The 22,049-nt window shown below is 34.3% G+C and overlaps 1 protein-coding gene across 4 annotated transcripts in view; it reads left to right on the top strand.

Annotated features, from left to right (window-relative positions):
• LOC129802818 (copper-transporting ATPase 1) overlaps window positions 1-22,049 on the top strand; it is a 69,998-nt gene that overhangs the window by 17,557 nt on the left and 30,392 nt on the right. For all 4 annotated transcript variants that reach the window (XM_055848918.1, XM_055848919.1, XM_055848920.1 and 1 more), the window contains one exon: window positions 6,069-7,674. In XM_055848918.1, the coding sequence (XP_055704893.1) occupies window positions 6,069-7,674 (1,606 nt within the window). The remainder of the gene's footprint in view (window positions 1-6,068; window positions 7,675-22,049) is intronic.

Here is a 22,049-nt window from a genome sequence, read left to right as displayed (position 1 = left end):
ATGTAGTTGCTCAATTAAATTTGAATTCAGCAAATTAAAATGTTAAAATTGCTCGTTAATTTCAATTTTATTGCAGTTGAACAAGTAGCCTTTTGAACCAAATTGTTCTTATTAAATTTATTCACTCGCAATTAATTATTATTTGTGGCTGAAAAAATAAAATAAGTATACAGTGATCAGAGATAAACTTATACGCGAGTAAAGGTTCAGTATCGAGAGTAAATTGCTGAATTCCTCCAAAGCAATTTGAAGGAAATTGTTGTGTCAAGAAATCGCAGTTGGGATGACTTCATACAGATTTTTAACAAGACTGTATGAGAGCCCTTTCTTCTGGCTCTGGGGATTCTTTTGCTTAACAGATAAGTGACTTATAAGACATTTTAAGTACTATCACATATTTTCCGGAATCATTTACAATCAAAAATCTCGCGGCACTATTTAAAATTGAGCAAATTTCTTGTAAAATGTGTCCTGGCTGTGAGAATTTTCAAGTAAATTCTATAAATCTTATAATGCTCAATTGGCTCAATTGAATTTAAAATTAAATTGTGAAAATCCTAGTATCATAGCACCGTAAGGCTTAGCCATATGGCTTAACTGCTTTAATTTCTTATCACTCAAGCTTTCTTGGAAAAAAATTACTTAGGATTGAATTATTAACTCTTTCTTCTCCTTTGGGACTCTGGGTACCAATGGAAAAAAGAATTTTTTTGGACTATTTAGAATCGATAAAAATCCAATTCTTGTGGATGATTACAAACTATAAGAATGTCCAAATCTAGGATATTTTTGCAGGATCCCAATTAACTCCTGAACAAAGATATTTTTGGTCAAAAATCGTGAATTTTCGATTTTCTGCTTCCTTGGAGATATTGTGACTTTTTTGATATTTCTAGAACAGAATAAGGAAAAACCTTTTGGGGTCAATAAGTATAATAACTAACAATTACAGATTGCATAAATTCGAAAAATTATGTTTCCCTAAATTTTCAAAAAACTTGTTCAAACTTGTTCTTTTGGAAACGAGAGTACCCATGAGTTTTTTCAATTTCCCAGAGGCGGAAAAAAATCTTTCTCTACAAAAGTATCATATTTGACCACTTAAGACATACAATAAAGTGAGTTTTACTGAAATTCGTTCGCTGGATATGTTTTGGTCCGGAAAGAGTTAATCGCTATAAATGTGATATTTATGATGGCCGTCTTAAGACGGTCTTACCTGAATGAGAAATGTGAGAACGTTATTGTACCGCTTATTTAAATCTATAGAAAACGGCGCAGATATGGGATAAAAACAGAATTTTCTCAAAGAACAGTTCCTGTGGATTTCTTTTTCCAAAAGGTCCTAATAAGTGTATTTTTTCTGTCCACTGTCTATTACATTTACATCTCGTCAGACCGAAAAATCATTGTAGTTATTTTTTTAAATCAAGGAATATTAGCTCTTTTAGTCTAATGATTTTTTTGAAGACTTTTCAGTAGTTTCATAAAGATTAAATCAGTTTAATAGGACCTATGGTCACTTTAGTGCCGGCCTAAATTTCGAAAGATAAAATCAAGAAAAGCCAAATTCGCGAAGAGACAAAATCCCGAATTGGCCAAAATCCCGAAAAGCCCAAATCCCGAAAGCCAAAATCCCTAATTAGCTTAAATCCAGAAACCCAGAAACATGAATGGATCAAATTTCCAAAAACCCATATTCCCGTAAAGCCAAAATCCCGAAAGTCAAAATCTCAAATGGGTCCCAAAATTCAAAATTCCGATTGGTCAAAATTCTGAAAGTGACGAAATTATATGGAGAATAACGAGGATGTGTAGCTGTAAAGTAATTTAGGAAAATACAAAAAAAAATCCTTTTCCTCCAACAAGCACGGGTGCAATCGTGGGAGTACTTATGACCCCTATGACACTTTTAAGAATTTGGAATTTTGAATTTTGGAATTTTGTTTTTTTTCGGGTTATTGACCTAGTTAAATACAAAAATAGCAAGATTTGCAAGATTAGGTAGTTCTGTGCCTGAATTCAAGATTATCTACCCATAGGATCTATATTGTCGAGTAAATAAGTGTATCTATTATAAGTTAAAGGATTTAAAAGAGTAACGGGCTAAGAAAATCGACTTTCGTTAGAAGTATTTGTTAGTACGATTTTGCATAAGGCTAAAGAATTTCAATTTTTCTAAGTAACAAGTCTTCCTTAAGGGGTTACATGGGTCTCTCAGGGCAAAAAATAGGCCTTTTTTCTGATAATAAAAAATAAAATAAATGTAATAAATAAAATGTAAAATATTTTACAAATTCCAACTTGTGGGTTATGAAAGAGTAAGGGCAGAATCACATGGACAGAATAAAGCTCGTCGTAGCCTCACCGTATTTCGTTAATTTACGCATTTTCATTGCAATTTTTACGCAAATTGTCGATTACCGTATTACTTTATCTTATACTCGGTGGCACTAGGTGAAAATAATATAAAAAAAATTGAATAAATAAAACGACAATGCGATAAACGGTGAGCAAAAACAATCTGTAAGAGAAATTAATCGTACAGTTTTTTTGCTCATCGTTTATTGCATTTTCGTTTTATTTCTTCAATTTTCTTATATTACTTTCACCTAGTGCCACCGAGTATGAGATAAGGTAATACGGTAATCGACAATTTGCGTAAGAATTGCAATGAAAATGCGTAAATTAACGAAATACGGTGAGGCTACGGCGAGCATTTCATTGTCAATGTGATTCTGCCCTAACTTTAGAAGATAAAAAAAAATTTGAAAAATTTTGAAAGCTGATTTTCGGAACCATTCCTCAAAAAACAGACCTTGCGGAAGGCAGGATTTCTCCCAGTAGGTTCATATAATTCTTTATTAGCGTCCTTTATGGACCTTTTAGAAAATACATTAGTTCTTACATTGTCAACATCGGTATTTTTGTTTGAATTCTGTACCTCATTAACTTGAAGTTACCATTAACCTTCCCTTTCTTATTTCCTTCTAGCAATGCCTGACCAGTTGATTCTCATTCATGTATAGCAGTACTTTTTAAATACTAGATTCTTACATTCATGTCACCTTCAAAGATTTTAAAATTGGTCATACACCCTAAAAATAATTTTCCAAGTTTTTGACTTATTGTACAACCCTGCCAGTCGCCAAGTTTCTGTAAATATCAGTATCTCTTTGTACATCATATTCCTTGTAACATTTTGCGCTTTCTATTAAATCCTTCCTTACTTCACTAAAAAAAAAAATTTGTATTATAAGCTCTTGCTAGTTTATTACTGACTTTAATTGCAGAAAAATATTGACTCTACCAGTTGCACTTAATTTCAAAAAATTCCGTCTTTAACTCCTAGCCCTCAAACGATCTTTACGTGATACTTTAATTTTCCTTTTTCCGAAATTTTTAACTAACCATTATTGAGCGTCCATTTCCTCCTGCGAAGTAAATCTTCTTAAAAAAGAACTCTTCACTATTCCATTCTCTTTTTCGCTCCAATCCCATCTTTCGCCATTGATAAAAATTTTTTGGTACCCAATTTTTGCAACTTTTCCATCTTCCCGTTCTTTTCTTCCTCTGTCTCTTAACAGTTTTTGCACTTTCATTTCCGCGTCCGTGAGATCGTCATCTATATATATGCTATAGCCATTTAACCTCTTTCCTCGTAATTCACTTTTCTTCCTCATAACTTCTCTCTTATCTTCCAAACTCCTTAGTTTAACTATCCATCTTGTTTTCTCTCTACCTACACTGAACGCATCCTCTATTTCAGTTTTCACACCAAGATATTCCTCCAGAAATTTTCTAATCTTCACCCTTACTGACCCATCACCTACCAATTTTACGTTAGTCAATATGAAATTTTTCTTTCTTTCGCGTCTTTCAAGTTCTTCCACTCTAGCTTTTAATATCATTGATTCTTCTTTCCACCAATTTACATCCCTTTCCCTCTCGTCGTGAGCCTTTTTAATTTCTTCTTTCACATCTTTAAATTCTTCTATCATTGATAAGTAATCCATTCTAATTTGTTTCAGTTCATTTGTAAGTTTTTCTAAAGCCTCTAGTACCGTATCCATAGGGAACTCCTTTGATTTACCAGGCGAGGAAGCTTTCTTAGGCATCTTTGAACTCTCTTCTGTTTCGTTTAGTTTGTACTCAGTCGGCGTAATCCCCCCTCTTATAGAATCCCTCGCTTCCCTTTTTTCTACAACTCTCTTTACCGAATTTTCTCTGAGTTCTTCTAGACTCGCTACTTTCCTCATCGGCATATATATTAACCCCTTTCGAAAAATTGAACTTCTTAATTAGTACTCTTAACTTAAGAGGTTTACTTGTCTCAGGCCCCAACCTCTTATGTAGCCTCTTAAAGATGTTCACTCAAAGATTCACTCCAAGATGGCTCTAGATGCAAACTAAGAGTTTCCGTGATGATCTAATGTCAAAGGCCGAGTCTCCTCCAAAATACAGCGCCCCAAAGTCGATCACTCACATATCTTGAACCTCCAATGATGTCCTCTTGATTCTCCTGGTCCACTCGTCAACAAGCCCTAAGCGACTTATCAGCAATGTACCTTTTTTTTTACACGAAAGTCACTGGTTGAAAAATTCCAATGCCACGTAGCTCAATATTAGATGGGCTGCCAGATTTTTCCTGCTTTTAAGACCTCCAGGTACCACGGAAATAGAAACCAACACTAGGTTGAGATGCCCGTGGTCTCTGTTTGTCTCTTGGATCACTGAAAATGGGTCTCGGTCCAGAGAAATACAAAAATTTAGTCAAAATAAGCACCACCGCCAAAAATCCGATGTTGACACTTGCCTTAACACTTTAGTACCCCCCAGTAGGTTCATCTGAAATCAAAAAAACTAAACATACTCTGTTAGAGGATTAGTTGAACCCCTGAATGAACGAAGGATTTTTGAAAAAAAAAAAACAAAATTTGGATTTTTGGCAAAAGTTTTTGTAAAAGTATCAATTTTAACCTAATTTTTCAACAAATTTTGTATTTTAAAAATGGTTCTGATTGAAGGAAGTGCAAATCCTTTCTTTCAAAAACTAGATAATACTTCTCAAAACTAGTATGCAAAATTTCAGAAAGATCAGTTCAGTAGACTCTGAGTAATCTTGACTACCGAATTGTAAAACGGTGTTTCGAGAAAAACGCGTTTAAAGTTTTACAACAATCTGCGCGCGCGGGCGGAATGCATAGCTAATACTGCTCTAACTCCGAGAGTTTTACTACGATTAACATGAAATTTTCAGAAAACATTTTTCAAAAGTTTTACTTTAAAATAAAAAAATATATTTTTTGACCTGAGCGACCTAAGTAATCCCTTCACTGAGAGAAATCCGAAAAAGTTAAAATAACATTCCGGAAATGTTAATTTTACCCTGCAGTATTAATCCGAAATCTGTGTAAATATTACCCTTTTTACTTGTATTGGGGGTTAAAGTTACCATTTTTCATGTTAATTTTACCCTTAAAAAAGTGTAAAATTAACAATAAAAATGTTGATATATTTTTACACCTAAAAAGTATTAAAGTTATGAGGAAATAAAGTTAATCGCACCCTCTTTTTTTCTCAGTGCACTTTTGCGTTTAACTTTTACTAAAAATAATTAAAATTTCACTGAATTTTCAAAAGTAAACCTGTTAAATTCAAAATTAAAAGTTAAATTTTTCAAGGAATATAATACTTAATGATACTGATAAACAGTAAAAAAATTAAAATTTTTAAGAATAGGGTTTTTCAGAAAAACTATTTTAACATTTTTTCGAAAAAAAAAATGTTAAAAGACTATTAAAAAAGACTTGAACATATAATTCAAAATTGAGTAAATAATTATAAACAGATTATTTCTCAAATAAAAAGAGCAAGAAAAAAACTTAGCCCGTTCCCGAGATTACCTGCGAGAGTTTTACTCTGATTGACTTGAAATTTTCAGAAAATATTTTTTAAATGGTAAACTATAAAATAAAAAAAAATTATTTTTTGACCTGAGAGACCCATGTAACCCCTTAAGAGAATTATGCTTTTTTTCTCAAATTCCCTTTGTGTTTCCTTTCCAGAGAGGAGATCCGGAAGTGGCGCAATGCCTTTCTGATCTCTTTGGTATTTGGTGGTCCATGCATGATTGCCATGATCTACTTTATGATTGAGATGGAGTATCACACGCACGAAGAAATGTGCTGTGTCCTCCCTGGGCTGTCAATGGAGAATCTTGTGATGTTTGTCCTTTCGACTCCTGTACAATTTTTCGGTGGATGGCATTTCTATGTCCAGGCCTATCGAGCAGTTAAGCATGGATCCACAAATATGGATGTATTGATAACAATGGCCACAACTATTAGCTACATCTACTCAGTGGCTGTTCTTGTGGCCTCAATGGTGCTTCAGCAGGTGACTTCTCCACTCACCTTTTTCGACACACCTCCCATGCTGCTGATTTTTATTTCCTTGGGAAGGTGGTTAGAGCACGTGGCTAAAGGGAAGACTTCCGAAGCACTCTCGAAATTGCTGTCCCTGAAAGCGACAGAAGCTACTCTGGTGACTATAAATGACAATTTTGAGGTGCTGTCGGAGAAGGTGATATCAGTGGATTATGTTCAGAGGGGTGATACGATCAAAGTGGTTCCGGGAAGCAAAGTTCCGGTCGATGGGAAGGTTCTTTTTGGCAATTCAACGTGTGATGAGAGTCTGATTACGGGAGAATCAATGCCGGTGCCCAAGAAGAAGGGGAATGTTGTTATTGGGGGTTCAATTAATCAAAATGGGCTACTTTTTATGACTGCAACGCACACGGGAGAAAATACAACTCTTGCGCAAATTGTGAGGCTCGTGGAGGAGGCTCAAACGTCCAAAGCACCTATTCAGCAATTGGCAGATAAGATTGCAGGGTACTTTGTGCCCTTTGTCATTGCTGTGTCTACCATTACGCTAATTGGATGGACAATTAGTGGATACATTGACATTAATCATCTGCCAATGACGGAAGCCCAGAAAAGGGGACTCAATCGGGAAGAAATCATCTTCAGCTACGCTTTCCGCTGTGCCCTCAGTGTTCTGGCAATTGCTTGCCCCTGTGCCCTGGGCTTGGCTACCCCAACAGCCGTGATGGTGGCTACAGGAGTTGGAGCACTCCATGGGGTACTTGTCAAGGGTGCTGGGCCCCTGGAAAATGCCCACAAAGTCAAGACAATTGTATTTGACAAAACCGGAACAATAACTCATGGAATGCCAATGACATCGCGCATCTGCCTCTTCGTGAAGCCAACTGTGTGCTCCCTTGGACGCCTCCTGACCATCCTTGGGGCTGCTGAGAGCAACAGTGAACATCCAATTGCCACAGCTGTAGTGAAGTTTGTCAAAGAAATGCTGGAAGTGGATGTTTTTGGGAAATGCGCAAGTTTTATGTCTGTCCCAGGATGTGGGATAAGATGTAAAATCTCTAGCATCGATGGGACTCTGGATAAGGCTCTAAAGTCCGAGAAGATTGTCAACTATGAGAATTTGAGGAGGAATGGAAGTGATTTAGTGTTAGTGAATGGTGTTGCCATTGAAGAAATCATTCCGGAATTGTCATCATCCGAGAGGAAGACCAGGGAGTTGCAGCAGTTGCTGCAGATCGACAAGAGTGATGAGGAGATTGACCAGGGCGAAGCCTTCGACAAAATCGTGAGTAATTTTATTTTACTATCTATATGTGACTTGAATTTTGACTCAAAAAATCCCCGATTTCCCTTACGAATCCTTATTTTTCAAATTTAAGAATTTTAAGTATCGGTTTTGTTAATTTTTCAAACTTAGAGATTAAAATATCTCAGGAAAGCGCTTTTCTCAACCAATTGAGAAAAGTTCGGATTAATCTGAAAGGTTTTTGAATCCCGCAAAAGCATGAGTGATTACATGACAATGGGACAGACAGTCTCCCCAAGAATGACTTTAAAAAGTTTGTTTCAGGATAATTGATAAAATTTAAAAAATGTTGCTTTGAAACAGCCAAAACCCAAGAGTAGTAAAGCTGAATTGAGTGATCTTTTTCATCTCCTTTATGGCCTCTACACACTAGAGAAAATTATGTCCATATTGAAGCAAATTCCCAACGTTTCTGTAGGAAAAACTCTTCAATATGGACATAAAATTTCGAATTTTTGTAGACGCCATTACCCTAATTTCTAATTGATCAATAATGAACTATTAAGTCTGTTATTGCTTTATTATTTTAAATTATTTGACACAATTTTTGTGGTGTCATGAAACTTACAAAATGCTCTGATTTCAGCCTGATTATCCCAAGGAATCATTTAAACGTCGAATTTTATTTTAATTGAAAACGTCTGTAAAAGGATCTTTTTAAAAAAAAAAAAAAAAAAAAAACATGTATTTATTTAAGACACTTTAAAAATACTTGGATTTACAAGACAAAATCTTAGGAAAAGGTTCTATTACATCCTCTAAGGGGGAATGGGCAAAACGATCAAACCTTTTACCACAAATTATACCATCGGAGACGTATTGATAAAGAAAACAACTTTGGTTTCAGTACCAACCCAAAAATAGATAAAGCACTACACAGTAAAAAATAATTACTACGATTATCGCGTGTAATGGGAGTAAATCGATTATCGTAGTAGTTTTCGCTGAATATCTCTAGTTGAATTTAACCCGTTGAATTTTTTTTTAAGTTGAAAATTTTTAGTTTAATATTTCTAAAGTTGAATTTAACGGGCTGAAATTTTTTTCCGTTTAATTTAGCTTAGTTGAATTGATTGAGTTGATTTTTTTTCGTTGAATTTTCTTTAAGCTGAATTTTTTTAAGTTGAATTTCCTTTCGGTTTGTTTCTTTAATATAAATTATAAATAAAACAAATTTGAATAAATTCAAGTATTTTTTTTTATTATTTTCTTCATTGGGAACATAATAATAATTGAACATGTTGAACGATGTAATATCCACTGAAAACGCTCCTTACAAGCATTTTGTATGGATTAGTGGCCCGTTGTCCATACAAATATAACATATTCACAAATGTCCTTGTCTAAAAAAGAATAAAAATTGTAAATAAGAAAGTAAGATATGGGAAAAGTTATGTAGTGATGTTTCAAGCATTATAGTTAACCCTTTAAGGACGATTGGAACACCGGTGTCCCATAAAGAAAATAATATTTGCTAACTACCTAAAATTATTTTTTTCTTATGTCTGTACATAATTGTAAAGTAGAAGGTTGAAGAAATCTAGAATATTTTTTGGAAGTCTCTAGCTATTTGCTATGTAGGAAATATTTAAGTTCAAAAATGGCGAATTTTTAAATTCTCAAATTCATAATTGATTTTATTTAGTTTTTAGACTTCCAATTTTTTTTAAGCAAAACTCTTTTGGAAATAAAAACTACAATACTCATACGTAATATTTTTCATTGAAGCGAAAAATATTATTCATTGGTATTGTCAGAAAAATTACTTAAATTTTTGGGCTATTTTTGTCCCTATCGTTCATACAAGCACAAAATACACCGAATCAGACTCTGTTAGACTTTCCAAGGTTAGATGTAAAACTTATCATTGATTATGTTTCTCAGTTTAATTTTTATTGTTAATTTTCAGTCCGTAAAAAGTGTCTCGTCGTTAAAGGCTTGAGTCTTAAAATAACTATTTTATTTTAAGGGCTTACGTGGGTCGCGCATTCTAGGAAAAAACAGCATATTATTCTTTGACGTCTTTCTTCAACATAATAAACAGAAAAATAATTCGAGCTCATAAGCATAAAAACGTTTAACATTTTATCTATATTTTCTGAAATTTCCAATTAAAAATCTTTTAAATTCACCTATTGGGACCTGATTTTCGGAGACTTATTTTGAAAAAACATGCTTTTCCTTGGACAAGATTTCTCAGAGTGTATTCATCAGAAATAAAAAAAAAACTAAATATTTCCTGTTAGCTGATGAGTTAAGCTCGTACTTGAACGGTAGTATTTTTCATCTTGATCACAACTTATTTTACAAGACAAAACGTGGTATAAAATACGACAAAAATTGTATTTTTTTTTTGTCTAAAATTCTACCAATAATACAAATTTTATTTTAAAAAAAATCTACCATGCAAGTACGAGTTTACTCGTCAGCTAATAGGAAATATTTATCTTTTTGATTTCTGATAAATACACTCTGAGAAATATTTTCCACGGAAAAGCATGTTTTTTTCAAAATAAGTATCCAGAAATCTGGTCTCAACAGCTGAATTTTAAAGATTTTTAATTTAAAATTCCAGAAAATATTGTTTAAATGTTGCAATTTTATATGATCAACAACTTAAATTATAATAAAAATTTTCATAGAGAAAATATGGTATTTTCTAATCTTTTTGACCCACCTAACCCCTTAATATTAGCAGATTGTTAGCATAATTTATGTCTGTCTTTGGAATTTTACGTGAAATTTTTAAAATTACAGTGCCATACTACTAAAATGCATTTACGATTCTTATAAAGCAAAATTCAGTGATTACTTATGTCTCAAAACGATTTTAATACCAAGGAAAAATTATGCACAAATTTAAATTAATTGAAAACACAAATTTAAATTAATTAATATCAATAACTCATATCTCTACAACCATATTGCTTGTAAAATTTTGATTCTGCAAACTTACCTAATATTTGTCTGGATGGTGGCTCACTCCTAAAGATAAATATTTTTAATATCCGTCCCCGCCTGTGAATTAAAATTAATTTAAAAAAAATAAAACTAATACCCTATGTTGATATCTGAATAATAAAATATGGATGGCAAAGCGTTCTAGATTTGCGGAATGCTCGATTCGCGAAATACATATTTCCTTGAATATTTTCATTTTACATGGCTTGATACATACCGACTTAATACAGATTGAATTAATTATTAAATTGCAAAAAACAACAAAGAGCAGTAAAAAAGTTTTGGATGGCAATTAATTAAATTTGGTTAAAATTTAAAAATGGATAAACCTGAGAGAATTTTCACAATAACTTTAATTCTTAAATTTTTTTATATAAGACACGAGGTCGAGCATTTCGCAAAGCTAGAACGCTTTGTTTCCCTGTTTTGCTCTCTCAGGAAAAAAAATATGTTTTGCATACTTTTTGTCTCCCTTAATTCCATTTTGAGGCTTAAGGGAGATATGTTTGGAGCACTAGAGTTTTCTTTTGGCTGGATTTGCTTATTTTGGGAGCTCAGACAGTCAGATTCAGATTTCCATGCGTGGAGCTGATTGATGTCGAATGATTCAAAGAAATCCTCAGCTTTTGAGAAATTCGTGAATTTCTCAATTTTCTGGAAATCTATCTGACTTCCTGTGTCCTTGGGTTTAGGAAAATTGTCAAAAACTTACCGTAAAATAGTGAAAAACTGTTGAGATTGTCAGCTTCCTTTTGCACTTGTGCTGCACAATGACACCTTTGTGAACTTCTAACGCCGTCGCCGAAGTGGGTTTTTTATTACAACGATAATTGGTTGAAAATTCAGGTAAAGTTGAATTTTACAACGATAATCGTTGAAAATCTCAACTCAGGGTTTAAAATTGCCACAATAATCAGATGAGAATTTCAACTTTCAGTTGAATATTCAACTAAAGTTAAATATTCAACTGATAGTTTAATTTTCAAGTAAAAGTTGAATTTTACAGCAATAATCGCTTGAAATTTCAACTTTTTCTTCTAAAATTACTACGATTATTGGTTTAATGTCGGGAATTCAACTAGAAAAATTCATCTTGTTTTTACTGTGTAGGACATAAAAAGTAAGTTTAAGAAATGGGTTGAATTATCTTACAAAAATGATTTTTTTAATAACAGTTTATCGTTTCGATATACAGTGGACTCTCGCTAATTCAGCTCTTTTAAGATCGGGCTATTTGTTAATTCGGGCAGCAGTTATATTTGAAAAAAAATTGTTGTTATTTTCCAAATTTGATTATGATTATCAAATGAAAGCAAGTATGCTCAAATTTGCCATGGTTTTTCTCAGTTTTGATGTGATTTTGCATTATTATTTTTTCATGTAATTTACAGTATTATGAGCATGTAAACTCAATATGTGTATGCAAATGAATAAAAAATTGTTGAATTTCAAAAAATTTGTCGCCCGAGTTTCTCTCTAATTCAGGTGACGTTTCGGTCCCAAATGCCCGAATTTGAGAGAGTCTACTGTATATGAAGATCAAGACTTGTACATACAAATTTGAAGCCTGTGATAAGGTCGTATTAGGTGAGATTCTTAACAATCTCACCTACTATAATCCTAACAAAATTTCATGTCCTCCGATCGCGCTCAAATTTGGCCAAAATGTGTTTCGCCACTTCTTGATCACGAATATATGGGGGGCTAAGTTACGTTCCCGGCCGGCCGGCCGTCCGGCCGCTCTTTGGAGCTTAATAGCTCCTAAACTAAAAAAGATATCGACTTGCGGTTTTCGGCAAAGGTTAAATATCGTATGAAAATTGCAACATGGTGCATTGACCCCCCACCCCCCACCCCTCCTTCCGCCATTTTGAAGACCCCCCTTTTTTTGTTTTCTCAATAGCTCCGGCCCTATGGCATCGAGCGGGCTCAAATTTTAGTATGTTATAGCTGGGTCTTAGAGCTTTCCATCAATACCAAACTTAAGGTCCCCCGACCCCCCTGACCCGAGCTATAAGGGTCCAAAAAAATTTTCTTAAAATGGCCATAACTCCGGTTCTAATTGTCAGAATTTAAAAAATGAGGGCTTTTTGGAAAGCTCTCATGAAATGCCACTTCCTCTTCTAACATCGCAAGTTCATAAAACCACCGCTAGGGGCGCTATTATTAAAAAGAAAATTTTTAAATCTTAAAAGTTAAATAACTCAAAAATTCCTTATGCAATCGGGCTGAAATTTTAGTATGTTGTAGCCGTTGATTATACCTATCAAACAAAAAAAACCTTAAGTCGATCCATAACCCCAGACCCGAGCTATAAGGGGTCAAAGTTCGAACATTGACCGGCCTCTATCTCCGGTTCTAATTAACATATCGACATAAATTTTACCTTTTTGGTTTCGTCTCGATGAGCACTTTCGAATGGAAGTTCAAAAAGTCGCCACAGGTGGCGCTGTGATAGCGTCAAAATTCATCGAAATTCAAAGTCACTTTTCTCAGAAACGGCATTGTGCAAGTTAATGAAATTTTAGTATGTTGTAGTCCAGTCTAGGACGTTTCCAAAATAGTGCGTAAGTGCGCTGTGGTTAAAACAGAACCGGAGATATGAGGGGTCAAAGTTCACAAAATTTAAAAAATCATATCTCCGGTTCTGTGTGACCGATTTTGATGAATGAGGGCTTAAACGAAAGATCTCACCAAGTGCTACAACTTTCTAGAATATTTGAACTTCGTGGGACCAACACCAGGGGCGCCACAGTCGAAAAACCAATTTCAATATCACATAACCTCAATTATCTCGACTGTCGCTGAACCGATTTTGATGATTACTTCAACATAATTGTAGAGGACATTTGTCTCTACATTTCGTCCGTACATCATTTTCCACTCAGACTACGCTATCACTCCGATTTTGCTGTTTAAGTGTGAAAAAAATTGATTTTTCCCATAATAACGCTTTGAAATCACTCAGATGCCAATTTGACTGCCTCTACTCCACCAAGACACTTAAAATAGGGGTTTAAATGGAAAGTCCCGCAAAATACAACAATTCTTTGATATAGTTGAAGTTCAACAAATGACTACTTGGGGAACTCTGGATGAAAAAACGAGTTAAGAAACAAAAAACCTCGCTTATCTTGGCTTCTGAGTAATCGATGAGTTCAAGTTCTACGGCAAAATTATAGAGAACATTCTGGTCTACATTTCACCCATATAACACTTTTCTGTCAGTTCATCCAAATCCTTGATATTTTGGTTTAAATACAAAATTTGTATAATTTCACGAATTTGATTCAAGATAACTGAATGGCGTCTCCCAACTTCAGCTCCAAATCGAATTTGCATGCACTCCGAGTTAGCTCACGTTAAGAATCTCACCTACATAAGCCGGTTAGGATTATCTGTCCCTTTCACCTCGGACCACAAAAGCTAAGATTGTAAAGAATCTTAGTGAAAACATGAATTTCAAGCTTAAATTATCCATAGATTTTAAGCCGGATTTATTTTGATTGGTTAATCCATTTTTGAGAAATAAAATGCCAAAATTGTGATATTTTTTGAAGAACTAACAGTCTTTTTGGCCTTTGATTTCAACAATTTCTCAAATCAATCTCACATAAGCTCACTTATATTTATTTGCCCATTATTCTTTATTATGAGGTTACGTGGGTCGAGAAAACTAAAAAAAAGAATACATTAAATTTTCTAAAATTTTTATTTAAAAATTCTGCAATTGAAACCTGATTTTTGTAGATTAAAAAAAAACACAGATAATGCAGGACAGCATTATTCGGAATCGGTTCATCTGAAATCCAAAAACAAAATATTTCCTATTAAGCTGATGAGTTAAGTTAGTTCTTGAATAAAGGATTTAAAAAAATTTTAGTAAGTTTTAACAATTAGCCAATAGTTTAGACCTCGCCAAAAACGATGTTTTCGCTGAAATACAGCAATAAATTGTTATAAACTTTGTTTGGTGTCCAGATTTTATAATCTTACCGCTGTATTAAACCTAGATACGTAGTCTGATCTCTTTGATATGACCTACGTCATGTTTTGCAGACATTTTGTTGGACCTAAATCCATTATTGATACACTTTTCATATGAGAGCGTTATTATTATTATACCATTACTCAGGCTGTAAGTGAGGAAATTCCGGAAGTGATTATGCAAAATGCATTAATAAATAGACGGAAGTAATTATATTGAATTCCTATTTACGTAAATAGTTCATGAAATAAAATTTTAGAACAAAAAGTAGCGTTTGGTTACAAGTGACAAAATTGTACCAATGTATTCTTTTTTTAAAAGGTTCTACAAAAATATTAGTCCTTTTTCTAAAAAAAAATCCTAATAAGGCACAATTTGCAGCTTTATAATAGAGCTCTCTAAGGAAAAAAAGTTTCAGTCAAAATATAAATTATATCAGTAGTATACATCGCGCAAGTCTGTGTTGATGACGTCAATATCGCGCAAGGCTGTGTGACGTCACCATCGCGCAAGTCTGTGTGACGTCACTATCGCGCATGGCTGTGTGACGTCATCTCAAGTCTGTTCGACGTCGTCCGTATGATGACGTCACGACTGCACTACGTGACACAATATTTTCTGGGGGCGCCACCTGTTATTGGCGTTGGGAGTGTGAATTTTGAATTTGAATCGCCATTTTTAATTTCTGTCCGCCATTTTTAATTTCCGATCGCCATTTTTGATTTTTGAGCGCCATCTGTCATTCCTGTTTCAAAAATTCGACCGCTGCTCTTATTTTCTATGCGCGCGCCCTCTGTTATTCCTATTATTAACCATTTCCGTAATTTTTTTTCGCGACGTGAAAATTTTTTGGCCGAGACCTGGGATTGAACCGACAGATACTTAAAGTCTTAAACGTAATGTGTACCACGGCTTAGACCACTCGGCCACGGCGGCATGTTGATGGGCTCTCGCTGAATCGTGAACCGTTGCATCGTCCACAGGCTGACGTCACCCATGCATAGATATCCCATATAGACATTTCCCATGCATGTATACATTTTCATACACATACACATGTCCCGTGGGAATAATTGCGCGCGTCACTTGGCGGGGAAAAACAGTGAGAGAAACAAATCTTGGGTTTCGGGTTTCAGAGTGGCGCGTGGTAACTTCTGGATATATGACCCGTACTTAAGAATGCATCCTATTGCAAAAATGGCATGGAATGTGTCATATGGGGGGCGACTATAAATTAATTGTCGTGGGAATATTTTAATTGCTGTGGGAATTTTTCTTCCCTTTGAGAGCTATTAAAGACTTCTACATAAAGAGGATAAACGTTTTTACAATGAAAAAGTACTTTTCATATAATTTCACATATGTTTCGAGAAATTAATTTACTCTACCTGCCTTTTAAGGAAGATCTTCCATTAGGATGATCTTTTATCTAAGTTGAATGAAGTCTATTTTACGTCTCTTTATATTACTTACCCCAAACGTTTTTTCGCAATTTTAGTGGTATGATCACCGGCCATGCATAGCTATGAAAAAGTATCATCAAAGGTTGAATATTTTGTAACCCCAAAAAATCAGTTTTGCAGGGTTATATCCTACGAGTGTGCACAGAAGGGGTTGAATGCAGTTAGAAGTTGTTCCAAAGAGTTAGAGGCTGTTTCAATTTAGAGAACTCTAGTAGCACGGGCTGTCTAATTATGGCAAGAGATTCTTAAGATCTGTTTAATTTATGTAAATTTTTTCTCTGGAGAATCCTTCTTATATGTCTACCAAAAATTTTCATTTCTGCCCCTCTATTTGCAATATCCGATAAATTTCGCAGTGCCTCTTTAGATCATGATGATCCATATGATCCACTGATCTCATGACTTTTCTTTGTCCATTTTTTGTGAAAAAGCATTTCCATACACTGATCTTGGATCTCGAGTATATGATATAAGCTCGCTATACATAAATTATTTCCTAATATTACAAACTGATGGTTGAATGTACTTACTTACTTTTCTATGCACTTGTCGCCGGAATAACCGAAATATGATCTCCTGCAGCGCTCATAAGTTTTATGGAGTGGAGTGAGGCGATTAAAAGAGGAGTGAAAAATCGTCAATGAAAGCAAATTTCATTCTTTGTATATGAATCATTTAATTTTCTTGGCCGCAAGTGAGGAAAGAATGGGAAAAGGTGTTAGGTTTCTGATAACTTTGCCCTCTCCAATATTAAATATTTTGAATTTATAATTGATGCTTTTCTTACTATTTGCAATGTACTTTAAAGAGATCTGAAGAAATTTGCACATGATCCTTAGCATAAAGACTTGAGAAACGGCAAATTATTTTTTCTCAAATTATACAGAATGGGTTGAGCATGTCACTAATTACTGTGGAACTGATGAATGTACCCCTAAAATTTAGTTTTGTGCGATACTGAAACATTTTACATGTTTTTCACTGATAACTTGTTCCCAAATTACGTTTATCCCTGTTAGACCCTTCTTGAAAGTAGAAAAGTGTGAAATTCTCTTCTTTTTATTAAATGATCATATTTTTAGTATATTCCCTCTGTGAACGGATCAAAAGAAAAGCTTCAAGAGGATGTTTAATAAAAGAATGTCACAGATTTTTGCTTTAGACTGAATATGGAAATTTGGCTTGCACTCACTACATCACCACGGAACTATGTCCTCTTTAATTCTCGGGCAAAAATTTGTCCTAGTATTATTGTTATTAAAATTTTATTTACACCTTTTACATCTTGCACTGAAGAACATCGAAAACTTTATTTGAGTTGCAATTTAGAAATTTCTGTGTACCCGCCACACCGTTTGGAAAATACTTTAGGCAATCGTAAATGTTTTGTTCTGAGATATGAACCGATTTTATTTGTGAAAAATGTTATCAGGGTAATGCATAGTCTCTTAAAATTCAATTATCTGCGATGTTGAATCATCTCACGTCTTTTCAATGATAACTCGTTGCTAGATTGATATGCATTTCTGAAAGACTTTCTCATATAAAATAGAAGATGAAGATCTTTTCTTTTGAATAAAATCTTAGCATACTCTTCACATAAAATTAAGATGGTGGATGTTTAATAAAAATTGAAGCTATTTCTCTTTTACTCTGCTAATATTTTGCAGATTTTACACGTTGACTCAAACAAATTAAGCGTGTTTCAGATAGAATGCAAAACCTCGAAGCATATCAGAATGATAAGTCAGTTGCCTTTAGGAAAAAAGTTTCCCAAAAGTTCATTGTCTCTATGGAAAAATGAGGGGCATGACATTTCCTATGTTTCCCATATGTTTCTAGCGCGCCGAAAAAACTTTTGGGATTATTAGCTGTTTTCTGTCAGTGTAGAATGAATTAGCAAAAAATTTAAATGCAAAATAAAAGCCAACTTAATATTGAATAGGCAACCGAAAACCGCAAATTGGCAACCTACGTTGTTTTGGAGATATCTCGTGAAATGTGTACGAAAACAGGGAAAAATTTACACTAAAATCGGTCGCATTTTTCAGAGCTTATGTCACCCCCCCCCCCCCCCCCCCTAAACGTATGAAAAACTGAATTTTTTGTACCCTCCACTGTAAAAATGTTTTTTTCTTCAAATAAGATAGTGAATATGTACCAGTTGCTTAAGGGATGCATGGCCTTCTGTAACTCGGCCTCTTGTGATACTGAATCACTTCATGCCTTTTTCATGGACTATTTTTTATCATTTTGATAACCTTTTTGTGAGAAATCTTAGAAAATTAAAATTGAATGCGTCTTCTTTAAGAAAAGACTACTTTGTATGAGGGCCTGAGTCTACGAACACCAAAAGAGAATTTTCAAGAGATACTCACTAAAAAGAAAGTCGCAAACCTGAGCTTTCATTCATCATTATCATTTTCAACTGCTAATCCTTATTGAGGTCGCGGACCCATTACATCCAATTTAGCAGTCTACACTTGTTGATCCTTCGCCACTTCAGGAAAATGTTCAGGCTCAATCCCCAGGCGCTCCAAGTCAAGATTCTGAATTTGATTCAGCCACCTTGTCTCTTAGGTCTGCCTCGAGGTCGATGTCTTCTCACAAATGGTATGTATAGCTTTTCTGGGGAATTTTTTGAGTTTTCATTGATTATGGGAATTTATCTTGGCACTTATTAGCACTACAAAACATCTTTGAACTCTATCCACTTTAATATTTGGACAAAAATTCATCCTGGTGTAAAGAGCGGGTACCAGGATTACCTCAAAGAACAATGAAAAACACATATTGGAGCAAACCTGGTTTAAGTTCAATTTTTGAAATAGCTCCACCTGCTCTTTAGAAAAATGCTTTACATGCCGTTTTCCTAGACTTTCCTCTGAGATATTAAAAAAAAATGCATATGCAGCAGAGTGACATGTCCAAACAAATTTTATCGGATATGAAAGAAAGATTTTGTACACTTTGCATTTATCTTGGGAAATTTCGTTGATGTGACCAAAAGATCTTCGACATCTCAGAGTAATACCGTTTTATAAGAATTTTATCAACTTGAAAAACTTTTCCTGGTTGAGATTTAATGACAAGTAGAAATGTTGGTGAAAAGTGATAAGTCAAGAAAGACAAGATCATCAAGCTCCATATGTTATAAAGAAAAAGCAACAGATCAACAAATATAACCATGATACTGCTATGGATCTACGAAAGCAGGAAGAAAAACAATATTTATCGCGATCGGTTTTTCTCCAAATAGCTTTTCATTGAGTGTTGAGTTATGTGCCGTAAGCTACGGGGGTGGAATTTCTGTTGTAGAATAGAACCAAAAAGACATGGTCGACTTTCTGCGAAAACGGATTAACTTTAAGAGAATTGTTGAAAGACAAGTTGGGAAAGATCATGCCAATATGAAACTATTGCTAAACATTCAACCTGAACATTGTGTAAAAACTAGTAATCACTATGCCGTGAAAAAAATATTTTCAGAGGTACACCGATGTATGTAAATCTTTAGGAGTACAAAGATTGAAAAATTCTTATCTCTCAACCAATAATGCATTTAACCCCTCGATAAACTATTTTCGCCTTTTTCACTAAATTCCATTTATAGCAAGTAAGTCAATAATTTGTAATGCATCAAATTTGAAGAAAATTCACATCATTTTTTTTTTTATTTTCCCCCTTTTATGACTTTGCCTCTTACCTGTTGTATAATTTTTTTCTTCTCGGCTCTGTCATAAAATTAACTTTGCTTTCCTGACTCTTGCATAAAACGCATTTTCTTCTTTTTAAACAATTTTATTTCCTCTTAATCATGGCTGATTTTCATATTCATTGACAATTCATTAAGATATTAGCTTTGCATTCAATTCTCTCTCTATTACGAAAAGTATATTCTTGTAGTCTCAACGTATGGTTCTCGACATAGGGGGCAGCTCGTTGTTCTTGAAGCACACTCTTGACATGCAGCAACGTGCCCGCATGGAATAAAGGCGATGTTGTATTCATTGTTATAGCAGATTTTGCAAATTTTATTTGGTTGCTCTACAATGTCATATTCTGCTTCTTCTATACCAGAATCCAAAGTATGATCACCAAAGAATATCTCAAACAAATTGTCAAGTGTATCCTCGTCGTTGATGTTGAAAAAATTTAGCATCAAATGCTTTTTCTCCAAAATACTCATTTCTTTTCCGCTTTTCACTTTTCTGAATATTTTTTGCACCACACCCTTACGTAAAGTCTCATTGTTGGTTGCATGAAGAAGCTCGATCATCTCGCCAATTGACCTTTTATGCAAAATTAGCTGTACCAAATCAGACTCTGATTTGTCTTTTGCAAAAAGTTCTGCTAATTCTCTCAAGTTGTGAGTACTCATTGCGCTGTAGATTTATTCTGATTGATTGATTTTTCAAGATGCCCCGTGTTAAATAATTGCAAAATATTATGTCAAACATTTTTTATTGAGAAAAAGAGGGAGGGGATGCAGGAAACTTTTGAGGATGCAAATCCTGCCACTAATTGTGTGAGCACACAAAAAAATTGGTACTTTTAATTAATGGCATTTCACACAGAAAAGTGTATATCGCTATTAGAATCTCGCTGGATTTCTCGTATATAGCAACATTTGCTCCTCATGATCTCTTTCTGGATCATCCAGATTTTATTAATTGTATCGAGACCCAAAATTAAATTTGACTTGTCCCAAAAATGGGCCACGTCAATGGCAAGCGGTATTCGCATGTTCTTTCGATACTCAATTTAAGATTCGTAATGGAAGGATCAGTCAGTCCCCGGGGACTGCCCAAGAACACCGATTTAGTTCCGATTATAACCCTAAAAATGCGTGGAGGTTCCTTTCTTGCTCCCAATCAACCAGATATTCTACAAAGCTATAGGTCTTTCTCCTATGCTTTAAAATAATTTATCGTCAGTTTATATTTTCATTTATGTTTGATTTGATCTACAATTTTCTTGCTAGCTGCTTCACTCCTATGGATTTCGCACAACTTTTTAGATGCTGTGGCATAATTCATTTAAAATTTCTTCAGTATTAGATTTTGTGTAAATCTTCCCAAATCTTTTCAAGTTCCTCTTTTATGGGGCTATGATCGCAGTGATTTCTCAAATCAGGCAAAACAGTTCATGCCAAAAATGATTCTTAGAAGGGTTCATTCAAGAAGGTGCTTTTGCTTCATGGCACACTTATGTACGATAGCCAAATATACCTTTTGTATAGTTTATTTTTTGGCCTTAGCATGGTAGTGAAGGACTTTTGAACCTTTGGCACAGTTACCGATTGACTTTTGCGAATGGAAAATACAAATTTTGCTATAGCCAAGAAACAACAATGCAAGATATTTTACTATCTACATAGATTTACTCGAAATTTTTGTTCTGTGATCAGCTATGCTCCTTAATTGCTCCATAAAGGAGAAAATAATCTGTGTGATCCTCACATCTTGCTCATATCTATCCCCATGGATTACGAATAACCGTCGCAATTATCATAAATTTGGTATCAATAGTTGCGTTTAGTTTTCCCAATTGGATGATCTGCTGCAAGAAAATATTTGTACATTTCTTTGAATTCACTATTACTTTCATATCAGTTGAGAACAAGACAGACATTTTGATGGTTAAGGGGATTTATCTGCCGTAATGGAAAACTCCGAATAATTATTTAAATCAGTAAGTAAGCCTTATAGAAGAGTATGACGCCACACGTATGCAGAAGTATGACGTCATATTTCTGATTGCGTAACATTTGTAATATGCGTTCCAATGACCCCCTTCCCTTCCCTTCCAATGACTCCTACCCCTTACCACCCCCTTACGCCGAAAATGATGACGTCACATTTAACTTTTTCATTTAAATTTACAGATTACACTGATTTTTTTTACATTATTTTCCCTCTTGACCTGAATTTTTTGTAAAT

The sequence above is a fragment of the Phlebotomus papatasi genome, chromosome 2 (genome assembly GCF_024763615.1).
Source record: "Phlebotomus papatasi isolate M1 chromosome 2, Ppap_2.1, whole genome shotgun sequence".
Classification (NCBI taxonomy): Eukaryota; Metazoa; Arthropoda; class Insecta; order Diptera; family Psychodidae; genus Phlebotomus; species Phlebotomus papatasi.
This window is presented reverse-complemented; position numbering and strand designations above follow the sequence as displayed.